This window comes from Dasypus novemcinctus, chromosome 7 (assembly GCF_030445035.2).
Source record: "Dasypus novemcinctus isolate mDasNov1 chromosome 7, mDasNov1.1.hap2, whole genome shotgun sequence".
Classification (NCBI taxonomy): Eukaryota; Metazoa; Chordata; class Mammalia; order Cingulata; family Dasypodidae; genus Dasypus; species Dasypus novemcinctus.
In genome coordinates this window covers 117,422,126-117,434,399 of record NC_080679.1, presented here as the reverse complement: position 1 = coordinate 117,434,399, position 12,274 = coordinate 117,422,126, and the positions used below count along the sequence as shown (strand labels likewise).

Sequence of the window (12,274 nt, the reverse complement as noted above, 5' to 3'; positions counted from 1 at the left end):
TCTTACCTTCTCACAGATTTCACTTCTCTGTTTATTCAACTCTTTTGTGTATCATCAGTTTTGTCCATTCCACTGGATTGTTCCCATCAGCCTGCCAACATGACTTAATATCACCTGACTTTTTAAAAGAGCTTCTCTTGGACCATGTCTCTCTTCAGGTATTGCTCTCCATGTCTGCTCCACTCCACAGGAAAACTGCCCAAAAGTGTTGTCTATATTTATTGTCCCCATGTCTTTCCCTCCTGATCCACTCGGATCAGAAACCATTCTTAGTAAGGTCGTAGATGAGTCTTGCTTGAAGGAGTCAATGTTGAATTCAGCGTGTCATCTTATTCTCTTAGCAGCATTTGACAGAATTGCCCTTGAAATTCTTTCTTTTTTACGCTTCTAGGGTACCTCGCTTTCCTGATTTCTTCCTACCTCAATAGCTACTTTTCCCCAGTCTCATTTGCTGGATCTTCTTCATCAGCCAGACCTGTAATGGAGGGGTGCCCCAGGGCTCTGTCCTGTCCTCTTCTCATCTATATTTACACTTATACCTGAAGTGGACTTAGTAAGTTCCCATAACTCAAATGTCATATATATGCTGATGAATCTCAAATCCATATCTCTAGCCCTGACCTCTGTCTTGTATATCCAACTGCCTACCAGGCATCAGCCTCTGAATGTTTAATAGGCATCTCAACTTAATAAGGACATAACAAACTATTGTGTCTTCCTTTCCCACAGGCATCTCTCCTCCAAGTCTTGCCTCTCTCAGAAATTTAGTACGACTATATACTCAGTTGCTAAGATCAACAAACAAGAAGCCACCTTTAACTTTGCATTTTCCCTTTCATTTCACATCTAATCCACTGGTAACCCCTGTGGTATTTACTTCTAAAATAGGTTCTTACTTGACCATTTCTTACTTGCATAGCACAGTGAAGCCACACAACTGGAAAATCTGACACTCTCATTTACTGAGTGCTAGACTGGGGGCAAGTAATCCAAACTCTCTGGGCATCAGTCTCCTCACCTGCAAAATGGAGTTGGTAATAATGACACCTACTCCACAAGGCTATTATGAAGATTAAAACAGTTAATATTCATAAAAAGTCATTGGAATAGCATTTTAACATATAGTAACCCCTAAGTAAGGACGTGTACACATCATCATCATTATTCCCTCCAGATCCAACAGCCCACTAACGTTATTATCCTCCATGAGTCATAGGCCCCCACTCCTCTAATACCGTTTGTCTGGACTCTAAAACAACCTCCTACCTGGTGTCCCTGCCTCTACTCTTGTCCTGTTATTAGCCCACTAGGCAGCAAGAATTATCTTTTTTGATACAAGTCAGAACATGCTTACTTTCCTAGTTAAAAGTCTCTAGTAGCTTCCCTTTAAACATATAATAGTAATATTCAAAGTCTTTGCCATGTCCTATAAGGCTTTACCAGATCTGATGCCTGCCTACCTCTGGGAATGCATCTTTTTGCAATTGTTTTACTGTATGACTTATGGCCCATGACACAGTTCTTATTTCTGTTCCTCCAACTTGCCATTCTTTTTCCTGCCTGGAATGTGTCTCATTCCATATCTTCACACAACCGTCCCTTTTAATTATTTCTATTGTACTAAAAAATGGGCCCTCATGAGATGATATCGCATGTAAATACCTCTGCCACTCCCATCCCACACTCTACTACTATAACAACCCAATTTTTCCTTCTCAGAGCACTTGTTTGTCTATTTATTATTTAAGTATGTGCTTTTTGTCCCTCTTCATTGGAAAATAGATCCATGGGGGTGGGGACCATGAAAATCGATCTACTCCCAGTGCCTTGAACAGAATTTGGCCAAAGGAGATATTCAATAAATATCTATTGATGATGAGCTCTATATATAATTCCACTGTGCAGTCAGAGTTGAGAACTACTATTTTAAACTACCTCATTTTAAACAGGAATTACTGAATAACAAAATGCTTATGCTTAGCACTTTAATTGTACTTTTCTGGAAAGGTATAATTGAGTAGAAAAAAGCTATTATTCACCTCAACACATTTAATTGCCATGTTTTTCAGCACAAAATAAATTATTCCTATAAGAAGCCAAGTTCCTCCAACCTTGAGGCTATAGGAAAGCATCAGCATTTGCCTGGATGCTCAGAAATCCTAGGTGATCTCCGGTCTCCTCCCCTTTTGCTAGAGTCTGGGAATCAGAGATGTTATAAGAGCTGGAGTGAAAAGCAAGGGAATTTCAAGCACAATTTCTGGTCAGGCGAAAGGATGGCCCATGAGTGAGGAAAAAGGGATGGTGAGGGTACAGGGAGGTGGACATATGTATACATAAGCAAATCATGGATTTCAAGGAGCATGCCACAAGGAAACCCAGCGCCTAAGCAAAAGCCTAGAGTAGACATCAGGAAAGACTCTAGATGAAGCCAAAAGATTCTGGAAGCCAAGTCTTAAGTGCACAGCATGAGGTGGGGTTGGGAGGCAGGCTGGATCCTTTTAGAGTAGAGGCCTGTGACAGGCACTGCTATAAGGATGGTGAGCTCTTCTCTAAGTCAAGCAAATGGTCTCTGAAATAATCTTGAAAATTCAAACTTTTAAAAACCATAGAAACCACCATACTCGGAAAGGTAGATTGAATCATGAACTCCAACAAGGGCATATTCTTTTTTCTTTATTTATTATACATACATACATATATACATACACATACACACACACACATAAATATATATATATATATATACACACTTTTTAATTTTCTTATAAGATACTTAGATTATGTAAATGCTACAAAAAATATAGAGGATTCCCATATGCCCTGCTCTCTACCCCTCCCACACTTTCCCACATTAACAACATCCTTCGTTAGTGTGGTACATTTGTTACAATTGATGAACACAAATTGGAGCATTGCCACTAAGCATGGATTGTAGTTTACATTGTAGTTTGCACTCTCTCATACACAATTTTGTAAGTTAATGACAAGATACATAATGGCCTGTAACTGTCATTGCAATGTCATTCAGGACAATTCCCAAGTCCCAAAAATGCCCCCATATTACAACCATTTTTCCCTCTTCCTCCCCTCAGAATCTCCAGCAGCCACTGCCTCCACATCAGTGACAACCATTCTCCCATTGCTAGAATCCCAATAAGTCTATAGTAGAATACCAGTAAGTCTACTCTAGTCCATCATTCATTCCCCAATCCTGAGGATTCTGGGATGGGGATGCCCGCTCTGCCTCTAATTGAGAGGGAAGGGCATGTTCTTAAATCTGCATTTTTGTGAGTATGAACCAATTTTTAAATAGAACTTTTTGAAGATATTTTTAGGTAAGGTGTGGCTCATTGAATCATATGGCATGAATCCTGTATAAGCAGGAGAAATTCTGACACAGGGAGGAGCCAGAAGCAGGAAGTCAGCAGAAACTCAAAGAGGAGACAGAAGGAGAGAGATTTTCATGTGATAGGAGGCAGAGGTATAAGCCAAGGAACCCCCAGGAGTGCAGCACACCTGCACCAGAATGATAAAGACTTCGGAGAGAAAGCGTGGCCTTGACGATACCTTCCAATCCATGAGCAAAAATAAATTCTTGGTGATAAACCAACCCACTGTGTGGTATCTGACCTAACAGTCTGGCAAACTGAGACATCTGGGCACTTAAAACCTTTCTCTACCAGATGTCAAGACCCTAAAAAATAGAATTTAGGCCTAGGGGGGAGTTGTTGCTGCACAGTGATTGTAAATGGCCAACTTTTCTTCCCCATGGCCAACTGAAAATGGCTGAAATCAAGGCACTGCGTAGGGAAAACAACTGCTAAGAGGAGACAGAAAATATGTGCTTGTATGTATATGTGCATAAGTAATTATTATTTTAACTGCTGGCTCTCGAGTTCTTTCAGGAAGATAAATGTCTTACTTAGCAAAATACTTTGATGAGCTTTGGGAATGGTGTGGAATGAGCCCTGAAAGTGGAGTGCAGAGACTGACAGTACTCTGCATAATAAACAAAGGGAACTTGGCAGTGAGCGAGAAGGTAGTAAGTAGGAAGGAGAGGCCAAGCTCTGTGGCAGGAAGCTGGGAATTGAGATGAAAGGGACTAGTGAGAAATGACCTGTTGCTGAAGGAATGAAAGGAAACAAAGCTATCTAAGCCCAAGCATCATTGTTTTTTAAGTGCACACTATTATTATGCACTTATTGTTTATGTATGTTTATGTATAAGTGATATACTTCAATAAATTAAAAAAATAATAACCCAAGTGTCAGGTCCTTAGTCTTTGTAATTTTCCACCATGAGCACATATCCTTTGTGGAGTTGGATTTTGGGAAAATCAAGGGAATGGGGACCTGTTTCACATGCAATTGATACTGAGGAAAGAAGGAAAAGGGATCGAAAGTTGAGGGTGAGCAGGAGCCTAGTCCCAGAAATACGTACAAGAGGGATCACCCCTGGGAAAGGCACTGGACTTTCTTCAGGGTAGGAGACAAGGCCCTTGTAAAACATTTACTTAGTTCTCAAAGTCAGACATGCCTCATCTTCAACTTGGATTGCTTTTGAAAATAATTTTCATATTAATCAAACCATAAAATTAGAAATCAAATGCATGTCTCCTTTCCCTCACCTCTCTGGGACCTTTTGGGGGAGCAGGTATTAGGGAAGGCTGCTTTTCAATACCCTGAAAATCTTTCCCCAGTGGTCCTGCAATACCAGGGGTCAAGAGATTTGGGTATACAAATATGGTTGTTTCAAACATATATCCTTTAAGGTACATTATTAGTATTATCTCCATTTTTGCGTTTGAGGAGTCAGAAGATCAGAAAACCTAAGTAATTTGCCCAAGATTTTGAAGCAAGAAAGTGGTCAAACTAGGATTTGAAATGAACCCAGATAGTCTGGCCCCAAAATCCATGGTTTGGTTACAGTAACCATTATTCATGAAATCAGAGTAAGAAGAGCATATTTATTATATACGGTGTGGAAGATTACAGCCGAGATTGTAAAACCTAGGGAGAAACAAAGCATAGAAAAGAGAGAGATCTTGTTTCTTCTGAAATTTTCAGAATTCTTTAGACCCTGTGGCAGACCTATGTTGCTAGGTGTTGTATCTGATTTGTAAAGAAGAGATGGGATAATCATAGTCCTTGTTTGTCTCAGTTCTATATGCCATCAGAGAATCTAGGGAAAAGAGGTAAGCCAACTCAGAGGAAAAGACTTCTTTAGTGAGTCATTCTGCAGGTGAGTTCTCAACCAAAAATTAATAACTGGAATATTCGTTGATGACTGATAAACATTCAGTAATTAGTTCCTAATGTGAAATGCCACTAAATAATAGACGAGTGAGGTTTGAACCAGGTTTGGAGGATTCTAGTGCTCCAAAAATCTTCTCGGAAAACCTTCACCCCCCCCTCCAGGTTTTCCTTTTAAATATTTTTTACACTGTACTACTACAAAAGAAATTTTATGAAGGAATGGTTCTAATGCTTAATATATTAAAATTATTTATAATCATCCTCCCTACATAATACTGGTTATTTCTTTCATTCAGTCTTTCATTCATTCTTCCATCCATCCATCCATCCATCCATCCATTAAACTAATAATTGGGGAAACAAAGTGGAATACTACACAGACCCTTCCCTCAAGTATTTTACAGTTTTAGGAACTGATCCAGTTTAAGGGCTGAACTAAATTTAAAGTGAATCATTGCCCTATGTACTCTTTTTAAGGCAATATAATCACAATCATTAGATTGAGACTCTTTGAGTGCTACAAAATTTAACGTTTTGCTCATCATTGACAAATGAATCATGATAGAAGACAGTGGATGGTATTACTCTGGGTGAACTGAGAAAGGAGGATTTATACTTACTCCAAAGCAGCGCCAATAAAAGAAGCAGAACACTGCTGTTTTTCTTCAAACGTGTCAAGAAAAAATTTTATTTCTTACCTCCAGAGCTTTCAGTCGTTCTAACAGCAATTTGGTCTTTTCTTTCCCCTCATCTGTGCTACTGCTTTCGCTCCTTGAATCCTCATCTACCACCATGTGGAGATCTTCCAAAGCTTCTTTGTGTTTTCTTTCTTCCTCTGACACTTCTTCCTGAAGCAAGAAAGAATTATTGCTTTCAATAATCTCCACTGAAAACAAAGCAAGAGTCTAAGCCTGAGAATTTTGGAATCTCCCCCTAATGGTTTTGCTTTCTTTCTGGAGCTGATGCAGAAAACACTTTGCTAAAGAAATTGTGATTCATGCTTATATTGGTGAGCAGTAGATGCCTGTACTCAACACTGGCAGGTCAATGCCATTGGACCACCACCCCTGAATGTAGGTGCTCTTTGCCCAGCTGGAGAAGTGTAGGTAGGGTCTTGCATTTAATCCATTTATATCTGCAACACAGAATTCAGTTGTTCTCTAAATCCCCCCATCCCTACCCCCAAAATCAGGCAAGTTTCAGGTACACGTCTCCAGCCAGTACACAAATCCAGGCAAGGATATCATTTTATAGCTTTGGGTCTTTGCTTAAAGTTTGGGTGCTTGTCAGATTTTCCTTCCATAATAAGGGTTATAAAGTTTTCTGGTATCATTACCAACTCAGCTTTGAAGCAAAGAGGTCCTTCTACTTCTCTATCAAGATTTGGGATTCTAAAATAAAACACTAGATAAGGATTGTAAAGCACGACTTTAAAAAAAATATCATCTACAACAACTTCTGCATGAATTGTTGTTTTTCAGTACTTTCTTAGCATTTCCAACATGTGTGTATGTTGAGGTTCTGTTGAAGAATCAGGGTTCTATAAGTATTTAAAAACAAAGAAAAGCCACTGATGTGGTGAACAGAAAAGCAAAAGGCCTTAGTATCTGTCAGCCCTATTCCAGCTCTACCATTTATCAGATTAGCAAATGATTTGGGGAAGCTACTTAACTTGAATGAGTCTTGTTTTTTGTGTGTGTGTCCTAAATTGTCTACATGGGGCTAATACCAAGGTATATATATAGAGAGAGATGAACATGTGTTTGTACATGTACACACATATAAAATACATCCATACGAAACATGGAATATATACACACAAACATATATAGTGCCTAGGCAGTTTCTAAATACGTGAAAGAACTGGAAACCATACAAGATGATAAAGATTATAAATCGGTTTTTAGATTATAGAAAATACAAGGGTCATTTTATACAATTAAAAAGGTAGCATTCAATGAGGACAGTGAAACATGTTTTCATTGAAATGGAAACTAACATACACTTTGAAGGAGTGATGCAACTTGAATAATTAAAAAGGCATAAGAAGGAAGTTTTGGTCAAAGAAGAAATTAAATTAAATACTCCTTATTTATCAGGAATGAATGAGTTTTGTCTTCATAGGTAATGTGGTAGCTTGGAACTATGTTCCCAAGGAAAACACATCCTTAAACTTAATCCATTCTTATGTGTGAGAACGCATTGGAGATAGGACCTTTTGATGAGATGTCTTCAGTTAGGCTGTGGTCCAGCTGACTCAGGATGGGTGTTAATCTTATTACTGAAGACCTTCTAGAGAAGGCCACAGGAAGAGAAAATGCCACAGAGAGCATCTAGATGCTGGAAGTCGACGTAACCTGGAAAAGAAGGTAGACGCCTGGAGAGGCCTCCACTTGTTATTTCCATATGGTAGAAAAGCATTGGAGATAGGACCTTTTGATGAGATGTCTTCAGTTAGGCTGTGGTCCAGCTGACTCAGGATGGGTGTTAATCTTATTACTGAAGACCTTCTAGAGAAGGCCACAGGAAGAGAAAATGCCACAGAGAGCATCTAGATGCTGGAAGTCGACGTAACCTGGAAAAGAAGGTAGACGCCTGGAGAGGCCTCCACTTGTTATTTCCATATGGTAGAAAAGCCAAGGTCCAAGGACTGCCAGCAGCCAGCCCCAGCATCCCAGGCTTCTTGGAGAAAGCACTGCCTTGATGAAGCCTTGATTTTAGACTTCTCCAGCCTCAAAACCGTAAGTCAATAAATTTCCATTGCTTAGCCAACCCATTGCATGGTATTTGTATTAGTGACCAGGACTAAAACAGATAACAAGGATGTCAGTTTGATTATAGTGGAGGAAAATATTTTGAGAGAGTAGTAATAGGAATGAAGAGAAAAAGAAAAATTTATTGGAAACAAGACAGAGAAATTCAGACACCATTCATTCACTTATTCATCTAACAGATGATTAATTGAGTACCAACTATTATTGGCCATTCACTGCCCAAGTTGCTGGGGATATTGATGTAGGCAAGAAAAAGTTTCTCTATTCAATGAACTTATATTCTAAAGTTGGAAAACATGACAAACTCTAAATTAAATCAGTAGGTAGCATAATTGTAGCTAGTGGTGGAGGCTACATAGGAAATAAAGTAGCATGATGTGATGGACAGTGATATTTAGGGGTAATATCAGATGTGGTGGTATCATGGTAAGTCTGTCCGAGGAAATAATGAGAAGGAAGCAGGTGTGCAAAAGTCTTGCAGAAAATCATTCCCAACAGAGAGAAGAGAAAAGCAAATGCCTAGTGGAGGGACAAAGCTTGCCTTGCTGGTGGGACTGCGAGAGAGGCCATGTGATGGATTCAGTGATTTCAGAAGAAGAAGAGTAGGGTATGTCATGAGAAAGATGGAGCTAGACCATGGAGGGTCTTGCCAGCCACAGAAAGGGTTTAGGTTTTATTCGAAGTGCTGTGAAGAGGCATTGGAGGATAAGCAGGAGAGGGAGAGGTTCTGATTTATATTTTAAAAGCATCATCCTGGAGAATGGGCTGTGGGACCAGCTGGAACACCTTTAAATAGGAAAGAATAAAAATTACAAAATCTGTAAAGGTTTTTCATCAGGCCTTACCAAAGTAGTTCTTGTACTGGCTGATAGTTCAAAAGACCTGGTTTCAAAGATCACCTTTTCATTACTAGCTGGACAAGTCATTCAACATCTCTAGACCTGTTCCCCCAGATGCAACATGAAGGGATTATACTAAATGTTCCTTCCAATGTAAAGTTATAAGAATACAATTACTCAGGATATATTTTTCAGGGAAAAATAAATGTGATCAATATGCTCAATGAGAGCCGGGATGACAAGACAGCAGAAAAAGGACCAATGGATTTTGTAATAAGAAGGCTGTGCAAGGGGGCCTGGGAGCTGTTTACTAAAGTGCAGCAATGGTACCCAAATTGCCAGTGGTAAAGCAGGATGTGAAAGGAGATAAAATGGGGGCAATTTTCTTAGACACTCATTTGAAAGTTTGGCAGGAAAGGGAAGGAAATATGAAGAACTATAGCTGAAGGGCATTGCAGAGGCAAGCACGAGCCTTTTTTAAGATGGAGAAAACTGAGTCGTTTGAACAACGAAAGAGGAGAGGGAACACAAGCAGCCAAGGTGGGAATGCATGGAGATGAGCTCTGTGCTGAGAAGGCAAGAGAGAAAGGGCATTGGTGGAAAAGTCAAGGTTTTAAAATGTAATTCCCTGCAAAACATCCCTTTTTTAAATTATTTTTTTTCAGAGACATAGATCACACAAAACGTTACATTAAAAAATATAAGAAGTTCCCATATACCCTACTCCCCACACCCTCCATTCCTCCCACATCAACCAGTTCTTTAGTGTGGTACATTCATTGCAAATGAACACATTTTGGAGCACTGCTATACAGCATGGATTATAGTTTACACTGTAGTTTACTCTCTCTCCCAGTCCATTCAGTGGGTTATGGCAGGACATATAATGTCCAGCATGTGTCCCTGCAATATCATTCAGGACAACTCCAACTCCTGAAAATGCCCCCATATCACACCTCTTTTTCTCTTTCCCTGCCTTCAGCAACTCCCGTGGCCACTGTGTCCACATCAATGATATAATTTCTTCCATTGCTAGAGTCACAATAATTCTATATATTGCTCCACTTTCATTTCTAGATCATCAGTCTCTAATTTGGACTCTTAAAGAACATGGATTTTAGTGCAAGTATTATTTAGAAAACTTAAGAAGCACCAGGAGAGAAATGGGAGAAGTGATTCAAGGAAGGGAAGGAAGCCACCAAGTGTCCATCAACAGATGAATGGAAAAACAAAATGTGGTAAATACATACAAAGGATTATTATTCAGTTGTAAAAAGGAATGGGGCCCTGATATATGCAACAGCATGGATGAACCTTGAAGAGACCATATAAATTGAAATAAGCTGGAAACAGGACAAATATTGTGTGATTTCATTTACATGGACTACCTAGAATGAGCAAATTCATAGGGACAGAAAGTAGATTATGTTACCAGGGGCCCAAGAGGGGGCAGTAGTGGACCTGGGGAGTTACTGCTTAGTGTGTATACAGAGTTTCTGTTTGGGGCCATGGAAAAGTTTCACTAATGGATGGTAGCACAACGTAGTGGGTGAAATTAATATCACTGAAATGTATATTTGAAAGTGGTTAAGAGGGGAAATTTTGCATTGTATATATGTTACCAAAATAAAAGTTTGTTTGCTTTTTTAAAGGTATATTTCTAAGCAATTGAAGCTTAATCCCACGGGAAACTCAGGAAAATGGTATAAAGCACATGTCTTTGAATCATTCCACACCAGGAGTGAGGGAGTTGGGATGTTTATGCACCAACCCTGTGAGAATCATCCACTGGGGGCAGCTCCTGGGGTGTTAATTTCCTGGCACTTCCGCCATGTCACAGGCTGTGAGGCTGTCAGCAGCTATGGCATAAAAGTGTCCTTGGGCACAAATCCAGGCAGGTGGAAGTCCAGGGAGTGGGCATTTCCAAAGGGTGGCAAGTGTGGGTGTTAGGGCCGAAGGCTGCTATAGATAAAGGAGGCTCGAGGTCCCACTACTCCAGGTAGAAGCCCTGTCTCTATGCTGCTCGGTGACTAAAAGGTCCGTCCTCTGGCTTTACATGCTCAAAAGTCCTGAAATCAATCCACACGGTGGGGTATCTGTCCCTTCCTCCCCCAGCTCCTCAATCACTTTCCAATGAGAGATTAGAGTGGAATGTAATAATGGGAAAGAGGGAACATGCAAAGGGCGTATTTGAAGTGACTCGAAGAACAAAAGGGGAATTTAAGCAGGAGAAAGCGGTGGAGGAGAGAAAGATCCAAGAGATCAGGAAATGTGGCTAAACCCTTTAGATCACAAACGTTAGCTGCAGGATATTACCGTCATACAAACGTGACTTTTTAAAAAATCAAGTTTACGTATTTGAGCCAAACAAAATCAGAAATTTTGGTTCCTTTGGAATTTAATCACCTGTGATATAATAGTAAGAAGGGAGCAAGGTGGAGGCCAGAGACATGGTTCTAAATAAAATACACCCTGCTTATGACCTCTGAGAGAGAAGCAAGAGAAATAGACCAGGTCCTCTCCCAAGATGCCAAAATGTGAAGAGTATGAGTTGATTCCAGGGGTGACCTGTTTTTATTTTTATGGACTTTAATCAGCAGTGAATTCTATAAAAGTGAGGCCAGCACACAAACAACTTTCACTCCCCACATTTTTCATACACAGTTGAGACCATAAGCTTGTTGGCCTCAACAAATACCAGCCAGTACTCAGGAAGCTAAAGATTTAGGAGCTCAGTTAGCATCCCAGGGTTTAAATCAAATTTCGCCTCGTCGGTACATAAAGCAATTTTCAGAGCTGTAAGTTTCTCTAAGTGGTAACCGGGGTAATGATTCACCTTTGGGGGAGCCCTCATCTTTTGTTCTCAAGTAGTTAGCATCGTCAGGCCTATGTAAAATAATATCAATCAACGCAAAGCACCAGCTTGCATCAGCTCAACTCAGACAGATGACAGTCCAGGGAGCTCAGCCATTCCAAAGAGCAGTCAGCACAGCTTTTCACTGGTGACCAGCTACAGCCCAGACATAAGATGGTAGGCTTTAAAAAATATATCATAGAGGCAAACGACCAAATACCCTTCCCCAAGATGTGTAAAAGCATCTTATTCATCTTCATGGATCTAGCTTCCCCCATCCCAGCACACAGAGGGATTCAGTGAATGTTTCACTGAAAGAGTAATGAGTTAATAAACACGACACCATTTGACAGCATTTAGTTATCATTAGGCCACGCGATTTTATAATGAATTCATCCATCCATCCAACAGGTATTTATGGAATGGCTTCTATGTGCCAGGCACTGGGGAAGATTCCAGGGGCAAAAAGGTGGGCAAGAGCAACCAGCTACCATATAGGGGGTCCAGGGCTCAAACTCAGGGCCTCCTGGCCCGTGGGTGAGCTAGTCCATG

General features: G+C 40.2%; 1 protein-coding gene across 1 annotated transcript in view; it reads right to left on the bottom strand.

Moving 5' to 3' along the window:
* The window catches only part of NCKAP5 (NCK associated protein 5), a 1,037,301-nt gene that overhangs the window by 292,523 nt on the left and 732,504 nt on the right, over positions 1-12,274 (bottom strand). The window contains 1 exon segment of the mRNA XM_058301099.2: positions 5,954-6,103. Within this exon segment, the coding sequence (XP_058157082.2) occupies positions 5,954-6,103 (150 nt within the window).